This window comes from Aplidium turbinatum, chromosome 3 (genome assembly GCF_918807975.1).
Source record: "Aplidium turbinatum chromosome 3, kaAplTurb1.1, whole genome shotgun sequence".
Taxonomy (NCBI): Eukaryota; Metazoa; Chordata; class Ascidiacea; order Aplousobranchia; family Polyclinidae; genus Aplidium; species Aplidium turbinatum.
The window spans coordinates 44,891,865-44,915,528 of record NC_137474.1 but is presented as its reverse complement, the minus strand read 5'-3'; the positions used below and the strand labels follow the sequence as shown (position 1 = coordinate 44,915,528).

General features: G+C 35.9%; 1 protein-coding gene across 1 annotated transcript; it reads right to left on the bottom strand.

The window, feature by feature from the left end:
* Positions 1-6,666: 6,666 nt before the first annotated feature.
* On the bottom strand, positions 6,667-22,210 carry LOC145766861 (angiopoietin-4-like). The gene is made up of 4 exons (XM_082578562.1): positions 22,187-22,210; positions 21,851-21,947; positions 12,522-12,618; positions 6,667-6,760 (listed from the first exon to the last, which is right to left on the bottom strand). Exons 1-4 carry the CDS (start codon positions 22,208-22,210, stop codon positions 6,667-6,669), a joined length of 312 nt encoding a protein of 103 aa, XP_082434688.1.
* Between the last annotated feature and the right edge of the window lie 1,454 nt (positions 22,211-23,664).

Genomic DNA, 23,664 nt, shown 5'->3' with positions numbered 1-23,664 from the left:
TTTGAATTGCGTGACAATGTCTTTCATTATTGCGTCACAGTTACTGTGTACGTGCATTTGAGATATCGCAAATTATTCTAGTCATTCGTAAAATTGTTTGTTGGAAGTCAGTCGCAAGTTTAACTGTTTGCTTGGTGCTTGCTAGCTGGACAAATTTTCCGTCTTTTATCTAAGTAGTTTGTTCTGTAGTGACAGTTTTTTAGAGGTGTACGGCGTTGCATCTCGATTTCGATAGCCGCGGGCTAATTTTACAGAAATACAAGTTTGAAAAGACGTTTCAAAGGAGTGTTTCTTGTTCGGTCATTACATTCAGACGAACGGATTCGGGAATCTTATGTTACAATTTTCCCACAAAGAGATTATGGTTTACCGCTGTGACCAGATATAAACCTGAAACTTTCTAGGTGCATAAAGCAAGACACATTCTTTTAGTTTACAAAGATTTTATGATTTTATTGTAAAAATTAAATAGCTGAGAATCGGTACAAGTTGGTGAAGTTTAAGTTATCACAAGATAAAGCTAGTACGGTAGCCTACTTACTTTGTGCTTGTGTTTAATTGATTCAGGTAGATATATAATCGTGCTTTCCAACGATGGCAAAATTGTTAAAATCCGACCCGAAATGAGAAAGCTACAACCTACAACATGTTCAGTGGAAGGACTATTTATCGATCACAGCAAACAAGGGGTGGCTCATACTGAAGAGTGAAGAATGATCGATTCGCCTTTAAAATGTAGGCCTATTGGAAAAAAGCTTCGCCAGTCGATTAAGTTTGAACGACGATTGCTCGTTTTGTAGATAAGATATAATTTAGACACTTTTCAGGTGGATAAAACAAGACATAGTCTTTTCGTTTGCAAAAAAATAATAATTTTATTGTAAAAATTAAATTGCTGAGAATTGGTGCAAGTTGGTGAAGTTTAAGTTATCACTTGATAAAAATAGTACTTCTTTTGGATTTGTAGCTAATTGATTCAGGTAGATGTATGATCGTGCTTTCCAACAATGGCAAAATTGTTAAAATCCGACCTGAAATGAGAAAACTACAGCACTTTAAATGGAAGGACTATTTATCGATCACAGCAAACAAGGGATGGCTTATACTGAATAAGGATCGATTCGCCTTTAGCCTACTTACAATGCATTGGGAAAAAAAGTGTCGCCGAGGGACTACGTTTGAACAACGATTGCTCGATTTGTAGATAAGATATAAACCTGAAACTTTCTGGGTGCATAAAGCAAGACATATTCTTTTTATTTGCAAAGGATTAATGATTTTATTGTAAAAATTAAATTGCTGAGAATCGGTACAAGTTGGTGAAGTTTAGGTTATCACAAGATAAAAATTGTACTAATGTTTTGGATTTGTAGCTAATTGATTCGGGTAGATGTATAATCGTGCTTTCCAACGATGGCAAAATTGTTAAAATCCAAGCCGAAACGAGAAATCTACAGCAAGTTTAGTGGAAGCACTATTTACCGATCACAGCAAACAAGGGGTGGCTTATATTCAATAAGGATCGATTCGCCTTTAAAATGCATTGGAAAAAAGCTTCGACGGGCGAGTAAGTTTGAACGACGATTGCTCGTTTTGTAGATAGAATATAAACCTGAAACTTTTCAGGTGCATGAAGCAAAACATATTCTTTTAGTTTGCAAAAGATTAATGATTTTATTGTAAAAATTAAATAGCTGAGATTCGGTACAAGTTGGTGAAGTTTAAGTTATCACAAGATAAAGCTAGTACGGTAGCCTACTTATCTTATGCTTGTGTTTAATTGATTCGGGTAGATATATAATCGTGCTTTCCAGCGATGGAGAAATTGTTAAAATCCGAGCAGAAACGATAAAAACTGCAGCAAATGGTTACAATAAGAAATCTTCCCTTAGGTAGTGACACGAAAAACCTAGTTTCGAAATAAACGTTATATGGAAATGCTCTCATTGACAAAACTTGCAATTGAGGAAATGTATCACTGCAAATGCTTTTGGAAGAAGCTGAAAAAATGTTGATGCAAACAGTAATTGTGAGATACTGTATACTCAAAATTATGAGATCACGTAGCAGCTTACTCGATGACTACATGTCCCGTCCCTGCTTTATGTCGACTACTTGTTGTTATGTATTGCATTTCTGTTTCACGGTGCACTGTGTGTTGTTCCAAAGATCGCAAAATAAAGATGTTTTGTTTGTTTGTTTTATTATCTTTATCCTGCATTGCGGGAAAGCGGACTTGAGCGCTATGCATCGGTCTACGCCTTCCGACGTACACCTGACCCACGCTGCAGCCGACTGCAATGTCTGTTTCCGGTTGTCTACTCTATTTATGACTTAAATTTGGTACTACCCATTACTCGAAATCGATCATTGGGTAGAGGCAATTATCGTAAAGTTTCTTGCCCAGAGAAACAACAGCAAGTGCGGGTGGCTGGAGTCGAACATGCAGGCTCTCGACTGCGAGCCCAAAGCGCTAACCATTCAGCCACTGCTGCCGACGAAGATGATAATGCCTTGTCTTCAGTTTTGTACTTGACTCACTAAAGTCTGAAAATTTGGACGATGAGTTGTTAGCCTAATGCTGTGCGAATTAATTCTTCCAAGTGTTCTTTTGTCAAGGTCGCACGATGTTTTGATTTTAAAAAGTTATAAATTCTTTTAAAAATGAATAAGTAAGTTCTGGTGCTACTAAGCTTCAACTAATCGCTGCTTAGCGACTTTACTAAACTTCCAATTGTTGCTGACTGAACGCAAAATGAGCCAGGAGAGGCACAATGTTGCTTTTGCAAAATCAAAGTTCCATTGTTTAACAATGGCTACAGTAAAAGAGAGACTCTTTTTTGATCTTTGTGTTGTATTGGGCGCAAGTTAGATTTTGAAGTGTAAGTCACAAATTTTAATTTTTATCAACCGATTTATGCGCTCCTGTCAATGTGGCGCCCATGGCCCGAGTCATGACTGCAATAGGCTACCCTAGGTGCGCCACTACTTGGTTGACAGCGCGAGATAACATATTTATAAAGCATAATCTTAATTTTTTGTAATGTTACGATTCAATACAAGAGCCACGAACTTTATGTTGACGAGCCGCATGCGGCTCGCGAGCCGCAGGTTGCCCACCCTAGATCAACAATGGAAATAAAAATGCCAAGTCAGATTTGAGCGTCCGTGTTTGTAACTTACCACTTACCAGTACACAACAAAAAGTGCTACATGCAAAATCTTCCTGTAGTTTCTTTCCTATGTTTTATTGAAAGATGTTACAGCATGTCTAGTTGTCCACTCCTTCAAATTCGATGCCGGAAACGACGTGTTGGTGCCAGGGCAAGCAGAATCGTATGACTCATACTTGGAAACCTGGAACGCTTTTTAATTAAAGACAATGAAGTTGTGGTGTAAGCGAGAGTGACTTTGTGGTGCCGAATTTATTATCTGCATTTTGTTTCAAACAGTCGTAAACAAATCTGTTTTCACCGTTATACCGATCTCACAAGGTAATTGAGTAAAGTCAGGAAAACAAAACGTAGCGTGTAGAAGTAACGCAAGCGCCCACCACGTCCGAGTAGCAATAGCGACAGCGGTTGTTTCTCATTGACTGGTATCGAGTAGCGACATTTTAATACATTGTATCGACAGAAAGAGCGTGTCACTTTCAAAGTAGCCGATGCCCACTTCTCCCTGAGTCTAATTCAGTGGTTCCCAACCTTTTTGTTGCCACGGACCCCTTTAGACATTTTTTTAATTCTGCGGACCCCTACATTTTGCCTGAAACACAATTAACATACTATTGACTATTGTAATATTTATGCTACTCAACGGCTGTACTGTGTCATATTGCATTGCCGCTATGAATCCTACGGCAAATATCAGGTTAAACATTTGCTCAAATAAGAAAAACAGTGAATTGTTCAAGAAATGTCAGCAGTATTTGAGTATTAAGGTGGCCCAAAGTGCCATGCTGAAACTTTTTCAACGTAAGCAAATTTAATGAGAGGGCTGTTGTTGCCTTTTCTGAACTAAACGACTGAACTGTGGTTGAGTTTTTGACAATGCAACACGCATGTCATCTTCAAGGTCCAGGCGATTTCGATGTTTAGTTTTTATTATAACAAGAGATGAGAATCCTGCCTCGCTAAGGTAGCCTAAGTGGTTATGACGGAATGGCCCGTTTCGGCTAGTCCGATTCGGTTAGTTCCTTATTCGGGTACAGTATTTCTGCGCTAGTTCCCTATTCGACAAATTTTTGAAAATCCAACCTTAATCCTTCTGTAATCCAACAAAATTCTTCCGTAAACACTGCAGCCGAATCGGACTAGCCGAATCGGACCAGCCGAATAGTAGCAGATCCTGGTTATGAAACCAAGATAACTTTTTTTTCTTAAGCAAGTGTGCACAAAATTTTTCTCTCATAGTGATCAAAAGAATAAGTTACATTCTCTTTGAGTTTCATCTATCAACATAAGATCTTCTAACATTGGAAAGTTAGCGTAATTACCAGCTTCCAATCTGCGTTTTCAAACCGGCAACTTGGCTAAAAACGCTTTCAGTTTTTCAGCTGCATCAATTATTTTCACACCTGGTCCATGAGTGCCACGATTAACATTGTTAATATGACCGAAAATATCGGCTAAGTAGGCCATGCCGTATAGAAAACTTTTACTCTCAAGCAATTTTGAATGAGGACTTCCTTTTGCTTTCAAAAGAGTTGATATCTCATTTTTTAGCTGCTGCAATCGTTTTAAAACTTCTCCTCTGGATATCCAACGTACCTTAAAATGATATATACAAAACTACTTCGTAATCTGACCCTACTTCGACAGAACGATTTAAAAGTACGGTGTACTTGACACATTTGCATTTAAACAGAGAAATGAAAGTAAATAGATCGCTTTTTGTTTTTTTTTCTCCAAAATTCATCAAGGTAATCACGGACCCCCAAATGCTTCCTCACGGACCTCCAAGGGGTCCGCGAACCCCAGGTTGGGAACCACTGGTCTAATTGAAGCCATCCATGATACATTGCAACTGTTCAGTTGGTAATTAATAGGCTAATACTATATTTCCAATTTTAATATGATTACTGACGATACGTGATGACTTTTTTTATTGATTACGTTTGTACATAAAATAATTAACATTTGAAACAGTTTGAAATGTAAATTTCATTGTGTTTTAATGTTTTTGACAGTTTTAAAATGTAATTTTTACGTTTTTCGAATCAGAACAAATGGGAATTTTCAATTTACAACATACTCGCATATTTGTAGATGTTCGCTTGAAAACAATAATATTTACATAATTATGGAAAGAAGTATTTATAAAGGGCACTTGGTAACAAATTGTAACAAAACAAACTTTTGGTGAAGCCAATTTTAACACAAATATCCATTGAATCACATCTGAAAACATATAAAGTTGATTGTTACTTTTAATAATATCATCGTGATGACACCACAAATTTATTGACATAATTATGTAATTAAACTGCTACTTTGCTACTCAAATAGCACATTTTTGATTCGTTTTTAATATTTTTTTGAATCATTTGAAACAATGAGCTTTGTGACGTGCTATCACTTAGATTCCTTCACAACCTTTCAAATACTGTAATAGTCTCATGTCTGTGTTTGTCGCGAGTTCATTGTTGTACTGGACGTATTTTCATTTCACTTTTCTTCAACGAATAAAATTGTTTCCACCAAAACCACGTCATTCCTGTGGTGCTTATGGTTCCATCTCTCAAGTACTTTCCATTCAAGTTTGCGTTGTAGCAACTCTTATACCACCAACCACCAAATGTCGTCATTTATCATTTTATTTACGTTGAATATATGTAACTCGTGACCAGCGTCACTACATAATCACAGTTCAGCGTTTTCTGGTACAGACGTTGGAATTGATTACCACCGCACTGCGCGTGTAATCAATTGAGCGTTCTGTACCACGTTCCTCAGTTGATTGTTTTGCGTTTCTTTCTTACTATATATTGCGTTGATTTCATACACTGAATCAGTAAGTACAAGAGATAAATGGTTTTCTCACTTGGTTGGCTATCGCTACAATTATTATTGTTTATTTTATATTAAACGTCTGGAAATACAACAGTATTCTCTAGAACAATGACGAGAGGAGAAGTCGTCATTGTCGCGATCTTTGGTGGAAAACTGTTGATTATTGTGATAAGCCAAATCATCACCTAAATATTTAACAATGTATTGGATATAAAATAAGTCAATTCAATTTATTTGGTAGACATATAATGCAGCACTATAGACATATCATGCAGCACGCAGTGTTGCTGAAGACAAATATATTTTTCGATTATTTGGTCCAAGGGGATTGTTTTATAAAGATAGAAACTTTTTTCAGTCAAGATGTTCCCATAGTACTGTATTTATTGAAAAGATGTTGATCACCTTGTGATATAATAATTGAAACGCGACAGAAACTTTTATAGATTATGTAATGAAACTAAAATAATATGATCGATACAAGTCTAGTTTTCATTGAATTTCAACAGATGTTGCATTTCGTCAGGCATACAAGATAGTTATTTGATGCTGATGATGAGATGATGCATTTTGCCAAGTGCTTCGTTTGTATGTGCATACCAAGTAATTATCTTGTAATAAACTAATAAAGTTAGTTTATAATTTACAAGATATTTCACGACCCATCTATTCTACACCAACCTGCAGTTCCATTGTAGCCTTGAATCGTTGATCGATAATTTGTGGATTCGTTTCCGATTGAAAATTTTCTGTTTTCACATATCAATTGATTCATAAAAAGCAGAAATCCTTTAAGACAAGGTTTAGAATATAAAAAAAATTCTATATTAATGCTGTTTTGTCAATACAACTCTAAAACCTGGAATATCGCAACAAAAATGGCTGAAAATTTTAATGGTTTTGAGATGTGGTGGTTCCGTAGAATGCAACATATTTCATGGCTTGCAAAGAAGACAAATAAACAAGTTTTACATCAAGTGAACTAAACCGGATCTTTGTTAAAAAATATTAAAACCAAACCATAAACAATAAAAACTATTAATACTACAGAAAGTGCTCAATGCCAAGCAAAAAGCCAAGCAGAGCGAACTAAACCAAATATAGTTATTACTATCTCAACCCTTGACAGCCTGTTTCACCTAAAAGGAGGATCATCAGAAAGTCCTGAAAAACATGCAAAAGCAATAAATCAGTAATACCTGAAAAGATATTAAATATTATAACCTTACCTAACATCATCTTCAAGTACCGATCTTTACTTGGAAAAGCAATGTTTTTCAAAGAATGACCGAAGTTAATCCTTTCCAGATTCATAATAACCGGGTCGCACATTTACAAAAGGTTCCCTATTTTGCGCCTATCTCGAAAACTGACCAATCACATGCCGTATCGCTTTCTTACGTCATTGCGTCATTTACGTTTTCTTTCTTTGGTCTTTTGTTAGTTGTCTTAGGTTACGTTTACATGATAGGCGAAATGAAATTGACCGAAATGAAATCTCAAAGCGGCCTGAAAAAGGTTTTGTTCACATGACATCTCTTTGCTGCTGCTTTTGGTTTCGGGCGAAAGGAATACAGCCTCTACGAATGAGAATAAAAATGGTTCTTCTACCAAAAAACCCATAGATTCTGCAATAAAACATGCAATTCCAAAGGGTACATTAACCAGTACTGAAACAGTACAAATGTTTTCAAAGTTCTTTTGGGTCAATAGACTGACATCACAAGTTCAGAGCAAATTTACTTGTGTTCTTCAAGAATGGACTAGCTTAATTTATTGGCTAATTATTTGCTATTTACTAGTGCACCAGTCCAATGCATGTCTCAAAGATGACATTGAAAATAAGTCTTTGCGCTCAGTCTAAAAAACAGCCATTCCAGACTAGTTCCAGTTGAAAATGTAGGCTATATCATCATGAACTTACAAATATAAAGCTATGCCTATTAGGCTATTGCACTGATATAATGTAATGCTCAAGTTCTCCTTTCCTAATACACTTTGCAGCATATCTTTCTGAAATTGGGATGATTGGTTGCGGATGGCTGGTTTTAAAGGGATACTAAAGGAAATACCTGATTTGGCGATTTTCCACGTTCTTTCTGTTTAACATGCTACCATAAAACGATTTTCAATAAAATTTTGCCCCACTGCGGTCTGACCACCATTGCCCGCGTGCTTTTGTCAGAGCTTTCAAAACGAGATTGGGCTTGAACAGCGAAGCGTGCGACTGTACAGTCTGCGTCACAAGAGACTAGTAATCAGCTGATCTCGCAATAATTGTTACTGCGGGCGATTTGACTGTAGGCTATGTATGTATGTACATCAAAACATCACATTTCAACATCAAAATATCAAACAGTTTGCTCAAAACATCAGATGTGGTAAAGTGGCTTTTGTGATTGCTGTCTTTTGTGACGTATTTTCGAGCAGTGTTTGCACTTTTTGGTTATTTTGAAAAAAATGAAAATAAATGAAACATTGGACTTTGGGCCTTGCCAGTGCCATTGAAAACCATTTTTTTTCGGTAATTTTTCTTGAAATGTATTCTTGAATGTTCAGTTTACGCATTTTAATGCTTAATTTCCGTTTGAAATTTTCATTTAGTACCCTAGGCTTTTAAAGCACAACCAACATTCTAGACCAGTGGAAAAATTCTATTATTATGACTTCAAAAACAAAACTATTTTATTTATGTTATGTTCAAGCTCTCTTTACGTGCTACACTACAAATTACTACACTATCAGTTAACCCTATCTTGATGCGAGCTGTTTTCGTACGCGGAAAGCACGTCACGGGCTATCTTAGCCCGTGCTAATTAATCGCTAATAACGGGAGCTATGAAAATCACAGAACCAAAATATTTTACAAGGTAATAGCCATGTGTATTGTGCGTATAAAAATTACATTTTTACCCAACAAATTTATTGAAATAAAGTGTTTGAGATGAAAAAACGCCAGAAAGTCGGTTTTTAGTCTAATTTACCGAAAATAGCTTCAAAATTGATATTTTTGAAATATAACTAAACTAAACAAAAAATTACTTTTGCTCATTAATATAAGGCATTTTTGAACGTTTCTACACTTCAAAGTAATTGCACTAACATTTATATTGCACTAACATTAACATTTGTATAACTACCATTGCACGAAAATGTCTAGTCACCTGAGACAAAATGCTTATTGTGAAGGGCAGGAAGGTAGAGAAATGACCAGTTTAGGTTTAGAAAATTCGCAAATAATAAAAACTAAAAGTCAAGAAATTTCACATTTGTAGCATATTTCCTTCTGTGAAATATTTCACTAATAGAGTGGGGCGTCCTCATAAAACCCCGTGTCGTATTAAGATAGGGTTAACTGACTATAATCAAACTACTAGGGCTAATTTCATTGCTAGAATCTCATTGCGGCGTGTTTACATAGCCGCAACCACTTGATATCGGTTTCATTTCTGTCAAAATTACCGATGTGAAATATATGTAAAATATGTGTAATATGTGAAAATATACATGTACACTTGCAATACTTAATATACAGAAACTGCAACAAATGCAAAGAAACAATTACAGTTTTATTTTATTAATCAAAAATGTGATAATGCATGAGTTTCCCTATTGCTTATTCAAGTTGAATACTATGATAAGCAACATTGTTTGAGCATCCTAGTGAGAGCATCATTATGATTCTTGGGTCATTGTTTTTTAAGAAAGGAGGAATGTTTTAACTCAAGCCTAATAAACTTAGTTTAAAGTAAAACACAACATTGATGCTACTAGCCTGCCAGACATAAGACACAAACAGCAAGGAAACAAAAACAGCGAGGTTGCCAGATGTTTTTTAAATTTATAGCCCAATTGCTACTGAAAAGTAGCCCAGTCGTCGAAAGTGATATAAAACAAGTCCAGAATATTGTCAAAATTTTATGAATATAGAGCAAAACCAAACAATATAAATTTTCCTGCCATGCAATATGAAAGGAAAAAACTGGAACATCTCGTAATCGATAAAAATTTTGGAAATTTGGCACTTGGTATACAAGACAAACTCATCTGAAACAATTTAACGACAAAGCAGAAGCATCCATTCATATAACATACAGTATAATAGAAAAATTTTGTCTACTTCGTTCCAAACGTAGGCGCCTGTTTCAGGAAAGTAAAAAAATTAAAACATGAAAGTTGTTGTAGGCTATTTTAACAGTATTTTGAGATATGTTTACACATTTCGTGTATTTTTTCTTTGAAATGCATTAAATGATTAAAATTTTTGATAAGCTACAAAAATTTTGCGTTTTGTTTCCGTTTGGAGATCGCAAAAAAAATCTTCAAACTTTGGTAACTTCAAAACCAGATGTCAGGCTCTCCACACAAATGTTGTCACAGTGATGTTATGCGTTACGACAAGAAAGAACTGAATAAAGTTTACTTTGCAAAAACAAAATTCCCTTTAAATCATTGAAAATTGCAGGAAAAAATTCAGATGCAAACCTACTAATGCTTTTTCAACTTTTACAAAATAAAACACAAGTCTTCCTTCTTCTAAAAAACTAAGACCAATGCAGTTTGGTAAACAAAGACCAAGGTCACGTTGATTGCAAACAGTGTAAATTTTTGAAGAGCTTGGGCTTATTAGAATTCGTGGCAGTTGAAGAGTTCAACAAGACGAAAAAAGCTATAAGGCAGTGTAAACTGCAAAATAGTTTATAATACCCGCAACATAAAATTTTATATTGTCAGCTAAACTTGTATTATTCAAAGCAGTTTATTCAAATTATATTGTAAACGATTGAGCATTTCAATTGCAATGATATTTTGCAGTTCAAAAAAAATGTATGCTTTGGAAAATAAAAATTTTCTGGCTCATCAGTGCAGTAATGAGGAATGGTTGTTTTTACATGGATTTGTTTGATAGCTAGTTTATAACAACACTGATGAAATCAAAATAATTATTGATACACAGGCTCTGCTTGCGGTGATATTTAAAAACTTTTTTTTTCATTACTGTTAAACGATCATGTTTCTAAATAAATAAACACTAAATATAAGTTTTCTTGCTCATGATATTATTTCTAATTACAGAACCAAGTACTGTTGCTTGATGTCTTGATGTTTTGTTCGATTGCAGACGTTAGTTTGGCTGTATTGTCACAAAATTTATCTTCCTAATATTTGTTTGCAGCAAAAGTATATGCAGATACTGCAACAAGGAAAACTGGAAAACAGTTTATCCAGAGAGTGACGTGAATGCTTAAAGGTAAGAAACGTTTCAAATATTTCAAGAATAATGATAGAGTTTCACACTTCTTCTCAAAGTTTTGAGATAGTGACATGCAAACAAGGAATAATTAAAAGTTGAACCTCAATTAAAACAAAACGCTTCATTGTCAAAGTAAATAAAAATATTGTTACATGCTAGTATAAAAATTGGAAAACTATAATATATTTTTTGCATATTACAATGGTCAGCAAATTTTTACTAAATTTGTTAATCGCAAAGATACCAGTAAAGTTTTTAAATGAATTTTCGGCGCCGATTCCAAATCTGCGTTCGTTCTTCCTCTAACAGTTTTGAAATTATTTGCCTTTTAGGTATTTTTACGTATTTCACGTATTTAGTTATATAAAAATACGTTTCTAAATGCAATACGTAATCACAATGCCTGGCACAGTGAAATCCGCCTTGTGCAATCTTTGGTCAAAATTGTCTCTATTATGTCAAAATGGGTCGCATTTGCGTCGCTATTGGTTAGGTTTAATTTAAACAACAAAATTTCAAATATTTCAAAAACCTGGTTTGGGGAAAGAAATAAGGACATTTTTGGAATCAGCGCTAAAAACCCTTCAATAAATAGCCTAAGCAGGTCTTTGATTAAAACTTGCTGTTGACCAGTGTTATTGCTTCAGTGAGATATGTTTCACTTGTCTGAAGCTAATTTTCTATTTTATTCTAATTTATACTCCTTTGGTAGCAGTTAATGTTTAAAAAGCACTTTCTTAAATTTAGTTTGTTGTAAACATTGTGATAGCTGTTATCTAATCATTCAAAGGGGTCAAGCAAGTAATTGGATTCTACATTATTAGATTAACCCAAAAACTGGACTTGTATCAGCTTCAGTGCACTTGGCACTCTTTTTGCGCCATCAGTTCAAACTGACGCTAGAAGGACATGAGTTAATCAAATAACACGACATGAAAATTTAAAACTATTTTGACCGTTTCATAATTTTGGAAGCGTTTATAAGAATAATTCAATGTCTTAAGAAGCGATTGAATTTTGAATGAACAAAAGCATTGATTGGAGATTTATTCAAATATGTTTTGACTTTGTTCAATTCCTTGAGACTGATGTGCAGATGAAGTTTCAATGTTTTTAAAACACTTTCAATTTACATTTCCTTTTTGAGCGCCATGGACCGGAACAACATACAAGTTGCACCTCTCAAACTTTATTTCTTGTTATCAAACAAAAAATATTAAAGCATTACTTTGTAACGTTGCTTCATGTTTACTTACCTGTACTCAGCGTAGGCTGTGTTTCCTTCCCAGTCCTCCATGTCAACTCTCAACATGTGACGTCCTGTGCTTAAAATCGAATGTAAATCTTTCAGTCCTGAAAAATACAAAGAATTAATTCCCGCATTACCTTAACACTTTGCTCCTCAAAGGGAGGCCAGATTTGGCCCCCCCCTCATATTTCCTTTAATTATTTGAAGCACAGTAACGCCATGCACTTAGTTTTTCTTGACTTTTCCTAAAATTACCAGGCGGATCTGATGATATTAAATTTGATGCTAAAAGTTGTGTAGTTTTCTTGTAAATTCAAGATTTTGGTGAATTTTTGCTATTTCTAGCTAACTTCCAGCAAAGCGTGAAATCGATTACATTGCGATGACAAGCCATAAGCTCATAATTGCTTCGTGCATCGATATGCGCGAGCAGAGAGAAGCATCCTCTTGCTTTCTTTTGTTTGGTTTGACCTCAATAATACAAAGCGCGTTATTTCTTATGCTACAAAGAAAAGCCAGTGATCGCAAAGCTGTTAATTAGAAACAATAATAGCAAACGTTTTTTGCGTTATCAGCTCTACAAAGAAGAATAGCAATCCACGATCAAAATAGTAGACTATGGAGGCCACAAACTATTCAAAACAGTTGTTTCAAGTAGATAATATTCATTGACGAATAAAAAACGTTACAATAAGAAATCTTCTCTTGGACAAAGACACGAAAACCTGGTTTCGAAATAAACGTTCTATGGAAATGCTCTCATTGACAAAACTTGCAATTGAGGAAATGTATCACTGCAAATGCTTTTGGGAGAAGCCGGAGAAATAGCGTTTTTGCAAACAGTAATTGTGAGATACACTCAAAATTATGAGATAGGCTCCATTTACACGTAGCAGCTAACTCGATGGCGTCCCTTCACTGCTTTATGTCGCCTACTGGTTGTTATGTCCTGTATTTTTGTTTCACAGTGCACTGTGTTTTGTTCCAAAGAGCGCAAAATAAATGTACAATGTACACAATGTACATTACAAAATATTTTGTGCTGTAGACGAGGCATAAAGTTAGGCGTCACATAAGACAAACAACGAATCAGCTTTCTTGATCATTGATTCAACATCTGAATACGTTGCTCCAATGTATAAGAGGCCGGCTATTGTGAAGACCCGCCATTTATAAACGATCCGATTATACCAAAAGTGGGACAAACTAGTGGATCAAAGAATGAATAACCAATGCTGAGAAAACTAAATCTAAGTGACGAACAATACCGATGTCTTCATTTATCTTGGAAAAATGCTGCCTAAACTTATCAACAAAAAATACCGTAAATAACGGCAAGGATCCCGAAAGCAGAATTTGCTCGACTTTGGCATGAATTTAGTCAGACATCTACAGTAATAATTCCACACATACAATAACGGGCTCTCAACTGCTGTAAGATACATAATAATCAACCTGAATCTGGGCGATTTGTGTAACAGTTTAGGGGAAGACACTACTTGAAATGATGCACCACACAAAAGATTTTCAATGAAGACTGAGTCTAAAAACCGATGTGGATTGTGCTGCACAATGACTTCAAGTTTAGGACAGAAGAGGCACAAAAATATCACGATAAAAATAAAGACCTCGTGGGAAATTTTCGAGAATCATAACACGATGCAAATACCATAAACGCTTAGTTTGCATGCTGCTCTAAGCTGGCCGGCAACCACAAAGGTAGACAATAGCCTACAGGCAGTTTATAATTCGATAACAGCGCAATAAACATTATAAATACGTAAACCGACAATTTTCTTTTACAAACGTTTTACGTCTAATAGGAAATTTTCCCCCAACAATTTTTTGTGAAGCACTTGCAAACCACGGTTTTGTAAAATAATTCATCATTATTATTTTTTACTTCTCGGATATTGTAAAACGTCATCAGCAAAATCACAAAAAAAATTTCATTACTTCAATGTAGTAGGCCTAAGAATTTTTTATAGAATTGTAGCCACGTTGTTTCAACAAAGAAGCCATTTTTTAGCAATATAAAGTTATAGAAAATAATTTGCAATCATGCAAATGGTTGGAAAGAATCTAGGAAGTCTTCTCACAATCTGGCACAAAATCATTATGTTTATTGTATCTCTGTAAAATGTTTTACGACAAACTTTGAAGCTTCGTTATAATCATTTTTATCTTTGAAGTCAAAAGGTATTTTTTTTTGGCCAGAAACATAATCACTGCCTTGCTGATGTTGTCGCTTTTACGCGTATTTTTTGTGCTTCAAACAATAAGGACCCAGTCAGCAATCCAGTCCTTTACATTGATTCAACATTTGTAAACGTTAAATTTATGTAGATTTGCTGACTGTGGGTTATTTCACATTTCCTTTGTTTACGCATGTTCCTCAATTCGCTGTTGCATTATTTCGACGCTGGCGGACTAAAAATGCATTTTCAAATTAATTGAAACAACCTTCAATAAAAAGTGAGCTTCGAACTTGACTTTGTTGATGTAAATGCTGTATTTTTTGTGGATGTAATTTATGAGTCATGTTTATAAACACCCGTAAGCGAAATGACTTATGATGTGGCCTGCATGATATTTGTGATGCGACTTGACACAAATCCACAATTTCAAAAGCACCTAATTTGAACTTAGAAATTTCAGATAATTTCAACAACTTGTTCAATTGTCTTCTCTCTACTAAAAATATTCATACTACAAACTCAATTGTAGACCTAAAATACACAAACGAAGATGTAAACAGCTATTCAAGCAGGCTAAGGTGTTACTTATGAGAAATTTGGTTCCATAAAACTAGAAGCTAGCCATGAGTTTCGGAATGCATTAGTTTAGGATAAAAATGTAAGACAACAAACGCAGTTTTGTTTTTTTTCAAATTCGTGTAACAATGTTACTCTGATTGTAACTATTTTAGAATCAGTGAGTAGCTTACAATAAGATTTGCTCGCAAGTCGTCAATTCTAATCAATGCAATGATTCGGCACACCGCACACACACTTCGTGCGTTCGATCGAGCTCTTTGTTATTTAGAAGTTTGCATGAAATCGGATTAGCACGGTAATTAAATAGCGGCAAGTTAAATCAAAATTGTCGTTTTTGGGTACCTTTGCAAAAATTGAAATATCAAGTTTAAGATATAAAATTTTAAAATAATGAATTTTCAAACTTATAGACAAATGATTTGCTTTCACACCAGTGCAACTTCTGTTGAAATAGCATCAGCGGATAACACGTAACAGCTGATTGAATTTGATCCAAAAACGGCCCCCCCTTGAGCAGTTAACTTCCAAAAAAACGTTGAAAAGCAAAGGGTTAAATCTGTTCACAACAGCCAGTAGTCTAGTCAGTTATGCACATTTCGGTGCAAACTTGGGTAGACATTTTTCACCTATATTTTCGAGTTGCTTAGGTGCAGTAGATGTAAAAACCGTCTGGAGCCCGAAAATTTCGGGGGTGGAAGGTGCCCAAACGGCTGCTCCCACTTTTGGGGCTACAAGACAATGAAGCGCATACAAGAAAATGTCAAAATGTTTTAAATTATAGCATGTGGGTAATCAATTTGGGGTAATTTGGCCCAAAAAAATGTTTAAAAGCACCTATTTTCATCTAAAATCATCACAAAGCCAGTTATTTACATTAAAATAGCGAAAAATTGCAAAAAAAGTCAAAAAGCACAATATTTTGCAAATGGTTTGTTGGTTACCTTACTGTATATAATATAGTTGTTGTTTGTTTTACTCAATGAAATGATCTTCTTCAATGTCATGCTACACTACACATTGTCTCTTACAGGTACAAAAACTAAGGCATTGCAACCCTAATTTTGCACATTGGCAGTTGTCACATTTAGCCATCTTGCACTTGCAAGTCTTCGTCAGTCTTTCCAAATGTTGTGCTCTTGCATCTGTTTTCCACTGAATGCTCAGCTCCTTCTGCAATTTAACCCAATCCCAATGTTCAACAGATGGACAAACAGATTGATTTATAGTGTTTCCCCCTAATTATCCATCCTGCCTGATACGCACTGCAATGAACATGTAGAGTCAGGGCATCAAGTGTAGGTGGAAGGTCCCTTAATTCATTTGATGATGATGAGACAAACAGCTCATACCGAAGTCGATTCAAGTTTGCATCTTTTTTGCATATGCTAATGAAACAAAATCAGCAATATCTGACATGCTCTTAGTCAGACATGATTCTGATGGTAGCCAGCTGAACCTTTGGAAAACTCTTGTGAGTTGTTCCACTTTAAAATATTGCTTCCACATATGGAACCAGCTGCGTTTAGAAATTTTGTAAAAGGAGCTTGTTGCATCTCCTCCAGCAAATGCATGAAAAAACAATATATCCAAGCAGACAGCCTCTCCTAAATGATTGTACGCAGCATTGATGGAGATGGTCTGCCTGTGTTTTCCGGAGCCAAAGTCCACAGTTATTTGGGTGTTGGCATTCCAATCAATAAACTGCTTCATGAAAGCAAGGAGGATGATAATTACACCTGTATCCACAGTCCGTACACATAGTGTTGACAAACCACTTTGCAACATATCCTTAATGTGGGAAACAATCCTGTTGTCAGCCTCTTCTAAGGCAAGGTGATCACCATAGCTTGTATCATAATTGCCAATATTGGCCCAAACACTAACCTACTACCGCTAGGGATGCAAAAGTCTTTTTGCCATGACCAATGATGCTCTTTGCTGATGTCAGCAATAAGTTGGTTCAATCTCGTTTTGTTTGCCGAGTTTGTAAGATATGAGCCAGAAAAGTTTGGCGGTAGGAGATCCTTTTTTTCAAACTTAAGTTCTGGGTTATTGTCCGACCCACGTTGTAGGCCTAATGCTCTTTATGCTTAAGGCGTGGTATTGATCTGCATTCTGCAACCAAGTCAATTCTGTGCTGCTTTTCTCCCATGTTGGCTGTCTCATTTAAGACCATTAATGTAAATTCCTCAAATGTAGAATTTTTTTCCACGGTAGCAGTTTTAGCTCGAATGATGACAGAAAGATCAACCACAAGCTCATCTGCCTTTTCTGGATAAGTGACTGACTTGCTTGTCAAGCAATCAATGATCCTTGATATTGGATTGTGATATAGTAAGCTATCTTTGGTTGCCAAGCACTTTGGTAACCCTAAAAATACAAACATTACGAATTGTGCGCATATTACGAAATAGGCTACTTTCAACTAATTTGCTGGTTAACAATAAAACAAAACTACAGAAAAAGTAGACATAAAAAATATAAAAGGCCTTCTTTCAAACCTGTAAATTCGAAGCAAAAAACATCCCTTGCAAGTTCTTTTCTGTTCCAACAGGCATCACGAAGCTTGTTCATCATTGCAGAATTAAACATCATTTTGGGGCATTCCATTTGAATTTTCCCAGCAGTGCTTGGCAACTTCAAAGCGTTCTTTCTGATTGGTGTTTTTATTACCGTACATCATCTGTCCCTTCAACAAAACGGGTCTTCTTGAAGTTGTTGCACTGCGCCTTTCTCAAGTCAAAGATTTCCTTACAATCAACAGTAACCCCTTCTGGTGAAATGGCCGACGAGTTCAGCTTTGTAAACTGTTGTTGTCTGCTGAATGGGTTAATGTGGAGCTTTTTGTATATCTTTTTACAGTCCTGCACAAACTGCTCGATAAATGCTGCTGAACATTCTTTGTATTGCTTGGTCATAATATTATTCTTACCATCGACTTTTTCTAGGAAGTGAAGCATCTCTGGAAGAGATATCTCGATCTTGCGTAGAAAGTCTAGATCTTCCTTGTTGACAAGATTGATATATCCTCCTTGGGATGCTTTTACTTGTTTGTTGTTTTGCTCGTGGCGCTGGTCAATCGCTACCTTGGAGAATTGCTGTCCCACAGAATTTACAACAACGTGACCAGCCATAAAGTGTTTAAACAAATGGAATGTGTAACACTTCCATTTATTTTGAGTCTTGTATGAAGACTGACGACCACCTAGCATAATTGATGTGATCCAATGCAAAAAAATGGAGATATTAATTCTTCGATTGTGCGTATGAAAAGTGGAAGGTTAGCCTTTCGCAAGGATCTCACGGAGGCTATAGTAGAACTGTTTTTATGATTTGTAGAATGTTTAACCAATACTTGAAAATTGTACTTTCATTACTTTTAGACAACCAATCTTGGAATGATTGTTGTCTGTCTTCGTGTTCTGACAGTTCATAAGCATCCTTTGAAAGTTTTTTCAAGCATACTGCTGTCATTTGCAAAGCGTATCTTGCTTTTTTAATGTGGTTCCGGGGTCACCAATGTGGTAATATATATTTAGGTCTATTGTTATTTAAGGTCTAATGTTTGTTTATGTCTTGAATTAATATTAAGGCTGTCTGACTGCCTGGTGAAATTTCTATCTATCTAATTTATCTAGTTTGGCTATCTGACTCCATGAACTGATTTCCACACAATTGTTATTCGAATTATAATTTTAAGTTATCAGAAGGTGTTCATATAATATTGTAGGTCTCTAACACAATTTGAATTTATACATTACAGAATAGTGAAATTACAGAACAGGGAAACATTATTGAAATTACGGAACAGGGAAACAGTATTACAAATCATTACATTTTTAACTAAACAATCAATTTAATGTTTTCTGAGAGCTGAACTGGTCTAACTGGGCTGGTTTGATGTGAGCTGGTCCGATTTGATAGAGCTCTCGTCAAAGGACGAACAAACCATTTTATTGTGTGCGCCCTTTTTTCTATTTTCTTTGGGAGCAGTTGCATGGAAAATTACAGAAACTTTAGTAAAAGGCAGGAAAACTTATATGTTGAAATAATGGATCGCTACAACATGACATACGGCATTGGCCAATCCGACAGTATGTAAAGCAGTCGAGTTGATAATCGTATCAAGACCAGTGCCTTTCAGCAGCTGTCCAACACAGAGTAGAGCAGTATGTTCAATATGCAATCCACCTAGGAAACAAAAGTAATCGTCTTGGTTTGGACATAACCACTGTACGGTATCTGTTTCTTCATTGCGTACAGGGGTTTATCTGAACAGTGAACAACCAACAACCTGGCCTGAATTCAGATATGCTGTATAATCTTTGGCAATGCTCATAATGTGCAGTTGCAAATCCCAGCTATGACTCACATGGTCGATTATTGGAAGAATGCTATTGATTGTTGTGATGTTTGCAGTTTGATCTCTTGCTTTAGTTGTATGGTATGCAACCCATGAAGGAGGAGTACCGGTACTGTAATCTTCTTCTTCCCTTTGCATTGTAGTAATTGCTGACAGCATCCTTCACCTTCAGCAGTAATCTTCTTCACTGTTTTGTTGTTGGAGTACCAGTTGAATGTTCTCTTTAAATGATTCTTCACAGTCATGCATAGTGTATTGGGGGCGTTGTGCATATTTAGGCAGATTTGCAAGTGATACATTGAGGAATGTATCAAGCGAACATGTGCTATTTGACTTCAGTTGATGTACCTCGTCTGTGGCCATGTCTGCATACTTTCTTCTGATCCGGTGTTCACCTTGATCATTATGCAATTGAAACTGCATGATTGAAACGGGTGTTCCATGCAGGTGATGAGTTGCAGCAGAACTGGAGCTGTTTTGGTCGATGTTGTCATCAACTACCACAGTAAATACACCATGTCGTAGGGCAGTTGGTAATACTCTTCCACCTGATCTGCAGTAAAAGTATTTTACTGTAACTGAGAGTTATTCAATGAAGCGAAGAGTGCTATAGTAAGATAAGGTTATCCCATGATGAAACAAGGCTTGCATCAAGTTTTTAGACCTAATAATAGAGTACAGCTTGATCGTAAGTTGGCAGTTGATAAAACCAGCCTTGTCCTTTGTGCGTCCATGAGACAGCTGTGACTGAGTTGCAGGGGTGCGGCAAGGACTAGTGAAATTTTTGGTGTTCTTTACAATCAACCCGCAAATAGCTTGATAAGGCAAACAAATTTTGTCATATTCTGATTGCTTCTGACAAATTAGTGTAATCAGGATGGTGAAATGGTGAAACAACGTTGACAAATGTCGTACAATTACACTTGAAGCAAGTCAGAACCACAAAAGTGATAGCTTGTTTATTCTAACACTAATCAGTTTTCGTAGCCTATTGGATAATTCTAACACTGCCTGGTTTGTACCAATATTAGGTCATATTATAGGAGACAAACAAAAGATGTACCGTACCGTAACTCAGAAAGATTAAAATTGTTGCAATGGTATGTCTATTGACTGAATAAAGGGAAGTCAAACTTTGCTATTCCCTGCTGGAAATAGACTAAACAAAAGAGGAATCCAATTTTTGTATTCCCTGTAGGGAATAGTAGGCCTATAGTTGGATTTCTCTTTGTGACTGACCAATCTCAATGTTTCCCGAAGGCTGACTGACTGCCAATTCTACTCTTAAAACTCAAAAGTTAATCTGTCTGGTGCAAATGCAATTCAAAACTAAATTCGCACCCCTTTCACTGCCCAGGTTACTGTAAACTTGCCTCCCGCTTTCACGTATTGCCACCTAGCCTACACAAAAACGATCATTTTATCCATACGGTTTTAGTGTTTCGGACAACTGTTGTCCATTATCTGGTTCAATGATTGTTTTGGGTTAAAATTGATGCTTCCAAACGGTTTTTCAGGCCAAATTACCCCCAAACAAGACGTACTCATATGCCATTTTAAAAAAATAAAACAATTTTTATACATGCTCTCTAGCCATCACTACCCCCCAAACGGCAGCGGCATTTTGGAGACTTTCCACCCCCGAAATTTTCGGGCTCCAGACGGATTTTGAGTCTGATGTGTCTAAGGAACTTGAAAATGCATATGAAAAATGTCTACCCAAATTTGCACAAAACAGCCCTAAAACGTGCATAACTGACTAGACTACAGAGCGCTACCACAAATATTTCTTAGTGATCGTGCTAGTATCTAGACTATGCTAAATCAGATTAAACTAACGATGGTTTCACCATTGCCAAATGTTATCACTGAATTCAATAAACACAAACTCAACGAGAGCAGAGCTGCCCTGTAACCTTTTTCTAAGCTTCAAAAAGTAGGCCACAAGTATCGTATCTAAGATTTTTAATGAATTTCCAAAGTAAGAAATAGGTTATAACGTCTGAAGTTTTGGTAAAATTAGTTTTGTCCAAGCGTGAAAGACTGACAAAGATTGTTTCCACACTTTGTAATAACTTGTCTTTGTATCTTTAGTAGATGGAAATATTTCGTGTGCATGTTTAAACCAAAACTTTTTATACGCCTGTGTCCTATTACATTGTGGTTGCATTTAAGCTTAAATAAGATAAATCATACCAAGCCAGAATTCCCCACGTTTGTGGCCAAACCCTTCGACATAGTCAGTCCAATTCCGATAGAAATCAACTTCACCAGAAAATCGTTTTTGAAAAATCTAAACGATTAAACTGAAGAAAGTTTAATGCAAGTAGGCTACAGCATTTGAATACTATACCTATACAACCAGGGTCAGCAAACTTTTTTCAGACGCAGCCAAAACAAAACTCAGCAATATTTTTGCTAGTCGTACCAATTTTCTAATAACAATTCTCTTTATGGTTTTTGCTTCGTTTACTTGCAGACTGACAAAGTTTTGATCAGATTAACAGTTCATAACAAAAGCGCAAAGCCAACACAGCCTTCACTTATTGATATCATAACGTAAATGTGATTTTTCTTGTTGCTTTTGTTTGAAAGTTTCTCATCTTCGGTTAGTGAGTTGAATGTGAAAAAATCAAATTGACTAACATTTGTCAGTAAACTCTGCTGTCTACTTATCGCCTGATAGCTTCCATTTACGAAAATAATTGTTTACACAAATAAAGTGCTCTGTAATAGTATTGCCATGTGTTTGGCAGTGTTTAAGCTAGTTTTTATGAAAGTTAAGCTGCCTATTGTTAATATATTTGCTCAAAATTTTGATTTTAACCCATTAACCGCTGACGTACTTTGAGCCTCTATAAACGCATTTCAAAAGCAACTTTCTATCTAAAAAATGGATATTCTTGTCATTTGAACTCTAAATAAAGTGTTTAAAACTTTATTTTAAAAAAATAATTTTTTTTGTATACTTAACTGTTTGAAGGTTGGGGGGGGGCTGTCAATTCAACTTTTTTGCATCAACAGTTGTATCTCTAAAACCACTGAGGCTGCGACTATGAGATTTCTTGACTTTTCCTAACTTTCATTCACCTCTATTGAGCTGAAATTTTGAGCGAATAAAGGTTATAAATTGAGAGATATAAGGCATTTCTCAGCACATCCTCTGAAATATTTCATATTCTATTGTTCAAAATTTTCCCACCAGCTGGATGAAAGTAATTAATTTGGCCCATGTCTCGTTAATCCTAACTGCTTCACAGCGTGAAGGAAATTGACAGTATGCGTGGACCTTTTGTTCTCACCACGGCTTATAAGCGACGTCGATACAAGAAAAGCTTCAACTTTGATACGATGAGTTACCGTCGCTTGCGGTTGAAATTGCGTAAAATTAAACATAAGACTTGGTGCCAATGCATCTAGAGCGAGAATAGTTTTTCGCAGACAATTATGTCCTTTCAATCAAACAAAGCATAGGCTACAACGTTATTGCCTACTATAGAAGCTGCTCTGTAACATATTATGATTTTGGTTTCAAATCTTTCCTTTTGTCCGATCAAAAGCAGAAAAGGCGTCGATGTTCCCAAAGCTTCTCACATATACTTGTAAACATTTATTTCCAAGTCGACATGTAAAGATTTGAAATGCAATACGCTTCTCATTTGTGTAGGATAAACCAGAACATCACGCTTTTGTGAAAAGGACGATCGTTCCACCACGTTTATACGTGATGCAGCTTAGTTGAATCAATATATTCGAGGCTTCTTGTACCAGGTTCACTGTCACTGATAAACTAAACCGCGATGCAGTACCTCGCAAAGCAATTGTAGCGTAACATTTCCATGTGCTATAACTCGTCATAAATTGTGAAAACTTGTGTATTTACTTGTCAAGTTGTCTCATGTGAAATATAAGTTTGCATAGCAATGTCACAATGAAATCTTATCTCCGTTTACCAAACTAAAGATATGAACTTATGCGACGTCTTGCAACGTTGAATCGACGGAAAGGCG

What these genes read in the sequence shown, in the direction of transcription:
- LOC145766861 (XM_082578562.1), bottom strand. Translation starts at nt 22,210, where the DNA reads ATGATATCAATAAGTGAAGGCTGT. An exon ending in ACGTGGGGAATTCTGGCTTG is followed by an intron (nt 12,619 to 21,850) that starts GTATGATTTATC and finishes TGTATTTTTCAG; the next exon opens with GACTGAAAGATTTACATTCG. An exon ending in ACAGCCTACGCTGAGTACAG is followed by an intron (nt 6,761 to 12,521) that starts GTAAGTAAACAT and finishes ATGTGAAAACAG; the next exon opens with AAAATTTTCAATCGGAAACG.